This window comes from Temnothorax americanus, unplaced genomic scaffold (genome assembly GCF_048541705.1).
Source record: "Temnothorax americanus isolate GAGA-0224 unplaced genomic scaffold, ASM4854170v1 Scaffold29, whole genome shotgun sequence".
NCBI lineage: Eukaryota > Metazoa > Arthropoda > Insecta > Hymenoptera > Formicidae > Temnothorax > Temnothorax americanus.
The window spans coordinates 1,203,600-1,216,451 of record NW_027509432.1 but is presented as its reverse complement, the minus strand read 5'-3'; the positions used below and the strand labels follow the sequence as shown (position 1 = coordinate 1,216,451).

Below are 12,852 nucleotides of genomic sequence, written 5' to 3'. Positions count from 1 at the left end.
TAAAAAACTAACACGATTTGGTGTATATAGTATTCGTCTTGGTGCGATCGTTGTCGAGTTATTCGCGTTGGCAGGCGCGTCGGGCGGTCGTGTATCCGGACGCTCTCAGCGGGGACTGTACCAACGGACGCTACGGGAGACACCGGAGTCCGTAGCCGGCGTAGGCTCAGTTGGCAGCAGTACGCACAGCGAGAAGCATCTACCATGGCCGACATCACGAAGGAGGAGCTACGCAAGGAGATCACCGGTAAGCGACGATATCGCGCGATGTAGACGATTTCGAGGTCGGATTCCTGGGGAATCGAGCTACGCACGGGCGTTGGCGCGCGTTCCGCGTCGCCGCGGCATCGGGAATACGGGCGAAATCGGGCTCTTTCCTCTTGCGCGACGACGACTTTAGCGCGCACGTATGTGCCCGAGTGGCGTGCCCCACGCCGGCCATTGCGACCGGAGCTTCGGCCGTACTTTGCCACCTACGTGTCGGACTAACCGCGGGACCGGCCGAGTAATCGCCCCGTGCAATCCGCTCGCGATTTTTCGACCAGCTATTTCGGTGCCCTGACGAAAGTTCGGATTTTTCGTCGTTCGCTATAAAAAGATAGCTTTCTCGGCCCCGTCCTTGCGGCGGGCCGCGCGTATGACGCGTCTCGAGTCTCGAGTGTGTGGTGGCGGGTGGCGCGCGCCTATCAGCCTCGCTCTCGTGTAACGTATATTTCTCTCTCGTGTCGTGTCTCGTTCCCTCTCTCTATCTCTCTCTCTTTCTCGCGTACTCTCGGCGTCGCGTCACGACGGATTTTTACGCCGTAGGAGAGATAAAAAAGTGCGTATATCCCTGTATATGCGGCTCCTTGGAGAAAAGATATATGCGATTCTCGTCGATCGGAAACGGCCACGCGCGCGCGTTGCCCCTTTTTTTCCCTCCTTCGCGCGCCTCTCTCGCGTATATCGCCGAATGGATCGTCATTGGTTACAACCGGAGCCGCTGCCGCCCGCCTCCACTGCCGCCGTCCTCGTCGTCCTCGTCGTCGTTGATATGCCGAGATATATTCGCCAGTTCGCTATATCTTTCCCTGCTTCGTTGTAAAGTCCCTCCCTCGCCATTGCAATCCGCGTCTCTCTTTCTCTCTCTCTCTCTCTATCTCTTTCTCGCCCGTCGCGAGTTACAAAGCGACGGTTGACGATTAACGAAGCGCGCGCGCTGCCGGCGCGCGCGCGCGCCCGCGTATTTTTTTCGCGAACGGTTTTCGGCGAGCGTCGCGAATCGACCGAGAGCGCTCGCGCGGGCGCGCGCGCGTGCGAGACCCGAGACCGACCCCGACCGTCCGTCCGTTTCCCTCCGGCTTCTCGCTCTCCGACTCTCCTCCTGTCCCTTCCCATCTTCTCGCGGTTTTCGATCGTTTCAGGAATCAATGCGCCGCCCGATCGACCGCGGCACGCGGAGAAAAATCCCTCCGCGTCTCGCTCCACGCGTCGCAACGACGCCTCGTCGCGTACTTACAGATATCTTTTTGTTACAGTCGCGCGCCGCTCCGATCGGTGCCGCGTCGACCGGCGCGGCGCGGCGCGCGCCTGTACGGCGGCCATTTGCGCTCGATATTCACTAGATCGGCCCCGACGCGGGAAACCAAACTAGTCCCCGCGTATACGCACGACGCGTATACGTACTTAGACGCGGGGAACGAATGGCGACGCGCGACCATTCCGTTTTTTCAATACAAACATGACCGAATTTATGCGGTCGGTATTTTTTAACTTGTACTCTTAAGCCATGATTTTTCTCCCTTTATTACCTTATCCTTCCCAAATAATAAAATGAAGATAATAAAATTAAAGAGCATTGGATAAGAGAAAAATTCTGTGATAAATAAAGTCTTTGCGGGAACAATGCGTTATTTTTTTTATAATTGATATTAATAAATTTAAATAATAATTATGAAATACACGAATAAGATTTGTCTCACTGTCCTTAAGGTTTTCCCAGATTTTTTCAGTTTTTTAAATAAATATTTTAACGTATCTTGCCCGCAACAAGCGTTTACTACGTCATGTTTATTAATTTTGTTTAGCAATCCTCAAGGATGCTGACCTCACTACGATGTCTGCTAAGAAAGTGAGGCAACAAATCGAAGAAAAACTCGATGTTGACCTTATAGAAAGGTAAGCGATAAATAAGAAACGTGACATATATAGATGAAATACATTACAGAAGTTGATTGCATAAAAATATTTTTGCATTTTATATTTTGATATATGATAAGATGACCATCGCGCATATATTGGTAAAAAAAGCGACCACGCGCGCTAATTTCGATTCCAACTCGATTCGTATTACACAACGTGGCAAAATATTTTTTTGTATATATACAAGCGCATTTATACTCACGTCAAAGTTACTAGACTATTTTTTACAGCCAAATCAAATTGCTTTTCGTTGTTGTCTTGTGTCTCGTCTTGTGTCTCATTGTTGCCTACATCTTTATATTGTAAGTTGAATTTAATACGTTTGTTATATAAAAATTTTTTATCACGTTGATAATGTAAGTTAACCTTAAATACGAGAGTCATATTAAAATATTAAAGATATGAATTCCGAACATAAATATGTGTGTATGCAAATATTTAGTATAAAGTAATTTAATTCTACGTGTCTTTAAACAAGTTTGAGATATGTTTTCTAAATAGAAAAATGATTCATTTCTTTATCAATCTCAATTCGATAATTTATTATATGTGCTCATAACACGCAGATGATATTACCGTGATTTGTCTTTTAGTATAAAATATATTTGATTGATTACACTTGTATTTTATTGATTACATTTCATTAATTATGTTATCCTTGAATCAAAACTTTAAAATGGACATATAATAGGCACTTGTGCACTATAAAATTGTGCGGAAGAGAGTCTCTTGGTGTCCTAAAAAAAACAGAGGATTATCTGAGTGGAACTGCCGGTATAATAGATATAAGTTACCACCTCGTTCCTTCTCTGACACGCTTTCACATTTAAGCTTACAGATTATCCCCGCATTGATAATAATTACATGAAAAATAATATCTATAAATTACATTTATTTTTTATAGGAAAAAGGAGGTGGATGATTTAGTCATGGAATGTCTTCAAGAAAAACAGGACGGAGGAAAGAAAAAGAAGAAGGCTGCTAGTGAGGAGTCTGAAGATGGCGAGGAGGAAGAGGAAGAAGGATCTGAAGAGGAGGAGGAGGAAGAAGAGAAAAAACCAGCTAAGCGAAATCCTGCTAAAAAGACTCCTAACAAGCGTAAGAAGGGATCCTCCGATGATGAAGAAAGCGCTAGTGATGATGATGCTAGCGACGAAGAATACAGCCCAAAGAAACCTAAAGTTACACCTAAAAAAAGTAAGATTTTTATTTTATAAGTATTTTTATTATAATAATTTCATTTTTTATCAAGATTTTATTAAAAATCTTACATGGAATATGTTAATATTTTTTTTGTAGGTAAGCCTGGAAAGAAAGGAAAGAAGAAGGGTAGCGACAGTGACAGTGACGAGGACTGGGGTAAAAACAAGAAAGCCCCAGGAAGTACAGCAAAGAAGGGAGCTGGTGGCAAAGGCAAGGGAGGTGGTTACACGCGCGCTATCACATTATCTCCAGAACTCGCCGCGGTTGTTGGCGCGGAACAAATGGCTCGACATGAAGTCGTGAAGAAAGTATGGAGTATCATCAAAGAAAGGAATCTTTATGTAAGTGTTATTTGTAATCGTTTATCTAATATTGTCATACTTATTTTCTATACATCAATATTTTCTATTTTACTTATTTTATATATATATATATATATATATATATATATATATATATAATATTACTATATATATTATACATGTTACTTTATAAAGTTCATATTGCCAAGAAAATGACTATTTTTACAGGACCCTAAGAATAAGCAGTTTGCGATTTGTGACGAGGAATTAATGAAGGTAATCGGCGTAAAGCGTTTCAGAACTTTCGGCATGATGAAATACCTCAAAAATCACTTTGTAGATTAAATCATTCTTCAATCCCGATCTCCGACAAGTTATATACATATATATATATATACATACATATATATATATATATATATATATATATATATATATATATATATATACACAACATATTCCAGGGTGCGTCTTGTGCACCTCTTCATCTTTCTCACACGATACATACATATACATGAAACACAAAGGTATTTCTTGCGACTTAAGACTTTAGACCATGTTTACACCATTCCGACGTACTCTGCCGCTCATTGTAATCATTTTGTCCCATTGATGACTGCAATATATAATATATTGACTTTGTAGGCATTATTATAAACATGACTCCTGACAAATGCGTTGGTAATGACGCATATGATTCATATAATTTTTTAACAAGTAATCGCAAATTCTTTGGAATCCTTTTAACATTGGGACAATTGTTACCATGAACGTCCAGATGATTTCGAAATGTGAATGACATTACAGTGGCCAATAGTCAATAAGCTGGTTTTAAGTCATCTAATTCAAAATAAATGTTATATCATTTGTATGGTCGTCATTAATAACAATATCTTACTCCTAATGCAGTAACGGCGCGCGATTATAGCAATGGCATTATTGAATGATAAACTAAAAATGAAATTTAAATTTGGAAGCACTTCTTTTGATATTTATAAGACGCTCAATTTTATTCTGTGACATTTCAACTAACACATTTATTACATTGGCGATATAATTACTTTCAATATATATATATATATATTTGAAGTATTAGAAACTTATTTGTTCTATGTTATTATCGATGATTTTAGCTATCTATCCTTTAGTACGAAAATCCTTAAAGTTAATGCCAGACTATGCATGATTTACGATTTATAATTTGCTGTTCGCCGGTCATGAAACTAGTATAGAATTATACTATATGACGAACCGTAAATCGTAAACAATATGGATGGTTCATATTGGCGAATGATAAATTTGTGCAAATACTACAAATTATGGATAATCTGGTGCTAGTTTTATAGTATTTTTGTTATTTCTCTACCCCTTTTTATATTGAAAATTTTTCTTCTGGAAAATGAATGTAATAGAATGACAGATTTCGCCTTCAGAACGAAGATAAATGTGCGGACATTTACAAGAAAAAAACAAAGAGAAGCTACGCGGAAAATTAATATCCTGTACCTCTTCTGTATAATAGCTACATTATACACATGCAAGTGTAAGCAAAGTTTAATTGTATTATCGTGTAATTACTAATTATTGTCGTAATATAGGTTTCTTGGTGTAAAAATTGAATCTAACTTTTAAGATCTAATGGTAAAACAATATATATTCACTGAAAGGTGTATCTTATAAGCATATTAAATGAATAAAGTCACAGTGCGTGCAGCGACCACTGGATGATGTTAATGAAATGTAGGGAATTAAATAATAGGCTCACGCGAAGCGAGGTGCGGAGTCTTAACCGCATACATCTGTCCGAGCTTCGACATATGTAAAATTCGTGTATTTTGAATATAAATTAAAGAAAAGCTGGCCTAAAAGTCACGAGGAAAGCCACACAAATAAGATCATTGCAGTTCACGAAAGCATTACATACGTGGAAGAAATGCGTACGGAATGATAAATTAGAATACGAACTTGTTTCCCTAAAAATGAAAGAGGAAAAAACCTATTTAAACTGTAATGTTCCGTGAAATGTATTTGGAAATGTCATTAAAAAGTATTGCTTTCATTTTTTTTTTAAACTTGGGTGTAATTTATTTCAATTCCTAACACTTTTTTAACGTGACCCTATATTTATATCCTTAATATTTCGAATAAATGGATTTATATACGATTGATTATTCACAATGTAAATATGTAATTTTTTTCATTTTATTTAATATCAATATTGTTGAGACATTTACGTGTATACAAGTTTACACAATTATTTCAGAGATAACTTGAATTTTATAAATGTTCAAGCTCATCTTCCAAGAACGATACAACGTGCTGATTGTCATCCCGCCTGCCTCGCAATCCAAATATAAACGTCATGAGTTTCTTTGTGTTTGTATAGTTATCTCTTCTAGTTTGAACTTCCTTATCCTGAGGCAGAGCCGCTTGCACGTAAACACCATATCGAAAGTGCGAATTAAGTGTCTGCGTGCTGCGCGTAGCACATCGACTTATGTTTGCCTGAAAAATTATTATGCGAAATCAGTATTTTTCATCTTATTCATCTACGCTACAGAACTGAGAAATAGAAAAATAAATTATATGCATATTATATATTTTTGATCAATATGTTTCGTAACATATATTAGAACTCTACAAATAATAAGGCGAAATATTAAAAGTCATAGATAAATAGATGAAATACGGAGTTCTTAAAATTGTCATTGCTAGAGAGCCGAGATTTCTTAATGTTCCTCAGACATATATCTTATCATTCGACGTACCAAGTGCAATGCTCTACGTTTCAGCTCCCAAATGCTGGAAGTATAATCTTTATCAATGTAGGGCGGAAGTATGTGGACATCCGTTTGAACTTTCTGATCATGACGAATTTTTAACCGCAATCCTTTTTCCGTTAATCTTGAAAAATGAATATTTTTTGCGCTCGTTTATATATATATAAAAGCGACAAAATATAATTAAATATATAACTTTTCAATTATATATTTTATATATTATATATATAATTATTAATAAACAATATAATTGATAAACTCACTCTTCTTGGCTTTGCATGGCTTCAATTTCTTCATGCAATTGGAACAGGTAAATGTATTCCGCGTGATTGCGAACAAAATTGAGCGCGTCGTAAATGTACCTGTTAGCAGTTGAGAGAGAGAGAGAGAGAGAGAGAGAGAGAGAGAGAGAGAGAGAGAGAGAGAGAGAGAGAAGCTGAGGAATATATATATAAATTATTTTTATTTGTACAACAAAGGAATACCTGTCGGGATTTTCTCCGAATTTAGCGGCTACTTCGGGCGACTTAAAGGCATAATGTTTTCCTCTCCATTTTGCAACACCGTTGTTCGGATTTCCTGGTATAAGGGCTCCTTTGCCCGTCGCAAATGTCCACGCGCAAAATCCTAGAAACTAATAAATTCCTCGGTCCAGCATTGCTCGAAAATTTATTCGAGTCTTTGGAATAAAATCACATAAAATTTTTGTACAAGCTCTTTAATTCTTTAAGTTTCGTAAAATTATATAGAGAAGTATTAGCTGTAAATGTTACTCTATATTACGATTACCTCTAAATTGATCTTCTCGAAGTCTTTAGTGACGTTTGGATAATATATCAAACATTCTCCACATTCCGCTGTAAAAACGGAAAGATATATATATCCATTCCATATAAATATTTATGCGAACACGAAATAAAATCGATGAGTAAAAATTCGTTTTTAATTTAAAGAACTATTAATACTTATTAAATTCCCCATGGAACGTTCCAATCTTTCAGCATCGGTTAAAATATCCACATCCTCGGCTATATCTTCTAACTTTGTTTGCTCGTAAATGTTCACAGTCTATAACGTAATCATTCTAAATACAAACCGGATAAGTAACATTGGTGAACGCATTAATACCTTATTGCTCAAACTCTGTAATTCCCACAGGAAGTTGTTGATGCTACTCAAAATGATCACCTCATCTTGCAGACCCATCCATACATCCGCCAAATCGATAAATTGCGGCTGATAGGCAGAGTATATATTATTAATCGTCGTAATACGATTATATTTAATGAAAACGATTCAACAAACATTTTATCCTAATAAAAATTATAACTTTCCGAATTTCAAAGAAATATTATATTTTGTTAGAGAATTCCGCTAATAGATAACACATTTTAATGAATGAATTATTTCTTCTATATGGAACAATCAGATTTATATACGAAAACAATTGTTCCATCGAAATTGTTACTATTATACTAAAACGATTATACGGAATTCCGTAACTTTTAATTTCTGAAAATACTTATTGTAAATGTTAGTAAATGCTAACAAAGTAATTATGTCGGGCATCAATTTTATCTTTTTAAGCAGTCGTATTTACGTAGACTTGAGTAGTAGGGATAGCCGTTCTGTATCGAACAGTGTCGTGGAGTTTAAAGAGTCGCGCTTGAAGACGCTCCAGCAGATTCTTCACCGTGTTCTCGCTACGTTCCACGTCACTCAGCAGCTTTCTACGAACAAGATTGTATTAGAAATCGAGTGAATTGTCGACATTTCTCTTCCGAAAATATCTTTTCTCTTTTGAGAGATGATGTACCTGATGTAGATCTCTTGCTGACGACTGGCCGTTAACATTTCGATGGCCCACTCAATTTTTCCGTCTGCGTCTAATGCCGCTTCCTTTGAGCCGCTACACGCAGCATCCGGAGCGTCGATCGATATGCGCGTGATCGCGTTTTCCACGACGGCCGTGAACTTGTATATCTTGGCCATTAGCGGCTCTAACAGCTCGAGAATAGAGTTGCGGGTCTTCGTTAGAGCCTCTTGTAGAATGCTCGGCACTAAAAATAATAATTATCGTAATCATTCTTGTGATGCGAGAAGCTTTCTTGTAGTTATAACATCTTTCACGATATATTATCCCCGTTTAAAAGCCATTCAGGTTTAAGCTAGCTGTCACCGAGTCGTCCGGATTAAAAATTATTCCACGCTCTTACGGTCGTCGATCTCCTCGCCACCGCGTTGACAATCTCTGTTAAATAGACGGATTCCCGCAACTAAACACATTAACTCCATCAATTGCTCCTCTTTTTCCCGTTTCGGCAAAGTCACGTAGCGAGCCAGCTCGGAAGCCTGAAAGACGCTCTGCAACGCCACCGAAACCTCCCTAATGTTAAATACACACATTATATGTAACATATTATATATTAAACTTTACGTTGAAGATTTTACGAGAAATTGAATAAAAAAATATATTTAATAATAAATAATTATTATTAAATAATTTTCCAAGAATATTTCTTTTTATTCGCGATGGTAACAATAATGCTGATGCGTTTGCAAAAGATAAATTTTCCGAGATTGAGAAGATAGAAATGTGAGACGGAACACTGAATATATCATTGATCTTGCTTGATTTTATTTAACTTGGAATTTTTATTAAATTTATGCGAACATAATCGATGATTACCTGAGAACTGACGAGACCGTGGGGCTTCCCAGACCGCTCAGAAGCGTTATTACCGCCAATATTTTCTGATACAACTTTTCCGTATCTTTTCCACTTTCCAATTTGTTAGTTTCGCAAATTTCGGCGACCAGAGGTGCAGTTTTTTGGTGCAATCGTAATCGATGCCTTTTGACAGTTTCGTCTGAGCGAAATGTGACATATATCGGGGTAATAATTTCTACATATAAAAGCAACATCCATTTCAAACATGCTTTTACCTCTATCATGATAATGTTTAGCGAAGTACAGCTGATTTTTCAAAGTTGCAAGACTGGGTCGACTTTGGTCACCTAGCCTCTCCGTTATAGCTTGAATCACTTTCGCATTTTTCTCGTCATTTTCTTTTATTCGGTACGCTGGATTTAATTGATATAGAGAGAGCTAAAAGTTTTTGAGAACACTCCGCTTGTAATTAATCACTGCTTGGAATCTTGCTTGCGCTTCAATAATATCTCATTGGTTATTAAATTACCAAAAACGAAGCCAAATCCTTGGTTACTGACGTCCCTTTTACTTTACATCCGTTTACGATTCTTTTCGCCAATTCTTTTCGAACGTTTTCCATTATAAGAGGCGAATAAAATAGCTGATTTAGAACTTTTCACCTGCTACAATCGTCGACTCGAACTAAATCCACCCATAAAGTTTGATCGATACTTACATTGAAACCACCTATCGTTACTAACGTTTCAATACTTTCTTAAATTCTTTAAATATACTATTATCTATTATCGGTAAGATAATATTAAAAATCAATAAGTAGACTGATTTGCACAATAACCACTGACATAAAGAAACGTATATCATCGTGCTCAAAATTAATATTCTTTTATCGATTAATATTTATCACGTACTTCATACATCTAAGTATACAAGCGCAAACTTCACTAGTGAAGTTCTTCGACTGGTGAAAGATTTATGATTTCTTATTGTTCCCCACAATAAACATTTACAATATACATTTAACGCTTACACATGGTTTTATATGAGAAAAAGAAAATAAAGATACACGATATTTCTTCGGGAAATGGAAAGCACGGTAGCCCCTGAATATAGAATTTCTTAAAGCCGGTCTGAATTTCATCAAATGTACGAATAAAATCATTTTCTTCGCGAATTAATAATCACAAAAATAATACGTATTGTCGAATTCGCGTTTGAATTCCGTGCGTCACGGCGCGCTCGCGCTCGGCCGTTTCCGCCGCGCCGCGCGACCGGATGTCGCCGTGGCGGGGGAAAGGGGGCCGTCGGCCGACGGTTCAGAGGTGTCGCGACGGTCTGCGCGTCTGCGCGGTTCGCGGAGACTCGGAGACTTCGGAGTTTTCGGAGTGAATCGGAGCCATCGGAGCCAGTCGGGCTGGGTGGTCGGTAACGTGAGTGTGGCGTGTGCGCGCGCGCGAGCGACAGACGCGAGACAGCCAACGTGCGAGGGAGCGTGGGTCGCGGGTCGCCGCGTCGTGTGGAGCACCGTGTTGTCATGACGTTCGCGTGAGTCGCGGTCAACGCGTCCCAAGGCAGCGAGCCAGCCAGCGGGTTGTCGAGTGTCTCAGGAACATGGCGCGCGATTCCCGGCGCGCCGATCCGCGACGCGTCGTCGCCGTCGACAACGGTGGCGGTGGCGGCGGCGGAGGCGGAGGTGGTGCGACGGCGAGGTGCAAACCGGTGCTGATCCTTCTGACGTTGCTGCTGGCGATCGTCGACGTCGTCGTCCCTGTCGCGTACGCCGAGAATCAAAGTAAGTCACGCGTCACGCTTTTTTTCTCTCGTCAATGCACGTTACGTTACTTACGGGGCTTTCGTTAACTTTTCCTGCACGGTGACGCTTGACGCTCCAGCTGATCCTCTCGCGTCTCGCAGTCGCGTGTAACTGTCGTGTCGTGCGATTTGATTTTATGGGCGTCGGAGTATTCGGAGTAAATGAAAGAGCCGCGGGGTCAAAATGCCGTTAGGCGAGTCCGCACTTGTACGCGTACTTTTCGATACGTTGTTTTCAAGGTCGTTCGATTGGCCCCTGCGTTTCAATCGTTTATCGCGCGCGTTCGCCGCCAGTGCCGAAGCATGTGCGAAACGAAACTTACGGTATTCACTTTTATATGCCGTAAATGCAACGTCTTTGTTTTGAACTTGAAAAGATCCGCGGCTAAATTCACGCGGCGACGATGATATTATTCACGTCGCGTAAACATTCAACCGTTGAAGCTCCGGTTTTATCCGTGATTTTCGCGTCCTCGATACGTGAAATTTTAATGCTTTAACGATCGTGCTATGTATATCATCGCGTTCAAGTAATTAAATTATCTTCTCGATGTTCTTATAAATAGTTCCACAGCTATGTTCGTTTTTTGTATATAAATAGATAATTAAGTGCGAAATTAAGTAAAATTAACGCAGATAACGAGTTGTATTTGCAAACCCCATCGTATACACCCACAAAATCCGATTATACAATATAATGATTCACGAGAGTGAAAGAGAGTGAGGGAGTATTCGAACGATGCTCGATTTACAGATTTGATATTTTAATTTAACAAATTGCTATCGAATTCGTAGTTGGCGGCCTATAAACGGACACTTTTTTTTTATATATTCACCGATTCGATTTTTTTGAAGGGGAAAAATAAAAATTTTATTGTGAGTTTTGGCAAAAAATAAATATATAAATGGCTTCGAAGACAAAATTACCTAATGGCAGTTAACGTGTTTAGAAAAATGAATTTTTTTTCTTGGCGCGCGCGACCAATCGATGATCGATGGGTCGATGCGCGATTTCTCGTATGACGCATCAATCGATGAATCGTCCGGCGCGTTTTTTTATTGATGCCGCACACAGCGATGTGCGTTGCGTTTTCATGGCCACGCGACAAGCAATAACGTCATTGCCGAGTGATTTCGTTTTAAAGCGCGTGTGGCCGTCGCTCTCGTGCGAGATGATCCGCAATTTCTTTGGGGAATTCTTACCGCATAACATCAGAATTCCTGATGCAATGCGCGCTGCAATGTCACGTTGCCGCTGCGCTGCGAGAGCGGATCCCTTCGCGGGTTATAACGTCGTGTTTAAATAGCAAAACTAATAGTTACATTAGGTGTGTTTTGTACGTGGTTTTTCTTTTTGCGTGATTATTCCGTCTAGAAATTTAAACATTTTCATAAATATTCTACACTGTACTGCCCCATGCTGCGTGCATTTTTGAAACCGAATCTACATTCATTATTAAATTAATTCTTACACGTCCCGTTACGTATGTGTTACGTAATTTCGTTTTTAATCTCGAACTGTAACACTTATACCATTTTATTAACATATGTAAAGACAGAGATGGAAAAATCTAACGCTTCTTGATTTTATTTGTAATATACGAAATGGAGTTTCCAACGGAGAGCAAATTTTGTTTGACATTTCACCGTTAATTACGTGGATATAAACGCTGGTGCAGAAACATCAGCAATGTTCATTAACGGCATCAAAAAAGGATCATGTGTAAAAAAAAGACCGTTTTATCTTTAATATCGGAAAATGATAAGCAAACAAGTTTGATTGCTTATCGGGAAATTGGTGTAATGTAAAACGGTTAAAATAAAAGCTACGTATTTTTAATAATCTGCATTGCATTAAAATCACGTATAAACATTTTATTCGCTCGCAACATCGTTCAGCTAT

General features: G+C 39.1%; 3 protein-coding genes across 4 annotated transcripts in view; 2 read left to right on the top strand and 1 right to left on the bottom strand.

Annotated features, from left to right (window-relative positions):
• Positions 1-86: 86 nt before the first annotated feature.
• On the top strand, positions 87-5,758 carry Non2 (upstream activation factor subunit spp27 homolog Non2). Of its 2 annotated transcripts, XM_077410840.1 has the most exons (6): positions 87-247; positions 2,067-2,157; positions 2,412-2,483; positions 3,086-3,378; positions 3,481-3,725; positions 3,915-5,758. In XM_077410840.1, exons 1-6 carry the CDS (start codon positions 205-207, stop codon positions 4,029-4,031), a joined length of 861 nt encoding a protein of 286 aa, XP_077266966.1. In that variant the 5' UTR covers positions 87-204; the 3' UTR covers positions 4,032-5,758. The 2 variants fall into 2 exon arrangements, with proteins under 2 accessions (XP_077266966.1, XP_077266967.1); XM_077410841.1 differs by lacking the exon at positions 2,412-2,483.
• A 168-nt stretch (positions 5,759-5,926) lies between these two features.
• LOC143899989 (cilia- and flagella-associated protein 206) lies at positions 5,927-10,501 on the bottom strand. Its single transcript, XM_077410866.1, has 13 exons — positions 9,667-10,501; positions 9,413-9,575; positions 9,156-9,336; positions 8,683-8,852; positions 8,283-8,526; positions 8,067-8,196; positions 7,595-7,702; positions 7,432-7,534; positions 7,256-7,323; positions 6,952-7,100; positions 6,730-6,828; positions 6,455-6,590; positions 5,927-6,191 (listed from the first exon to the last, which is right to left on the bottom strand). The coding sequence occupies exons 1-13, from the start codon at positions 9,757-9,759 to the stop codon at positions 5,964-5,966; spliced, it is 1,872 nt and encodes a 623-aa protein (XP_077266992.1). The 5' UTR covers positions 9,760-10,501; the 3' UTR covers positions 5,927-5,963.
• Positions 10,502-10,541: 40 nt separating this feature from the next.
• Meltrin (disintegrin and metalloproteinase domain-containing protein meltrin) overlaps positions 10,542-12,852 on the top strand; it is an 81,200-nt gene continuing 78,889 nt past the window's right edge. Inside the window, exon 1 of the mRNA XM_077410779.1 lies at positions 10,542-10,929. Coding sequence (XP_077266905.1) covers positions 10,749-10,929 — 181 coding nt within the window. The 5' untranslated portion in view covers positions 10,542-10,748. The remainder of the gene's footprint in view (positions 10,930-12,852) is intronic.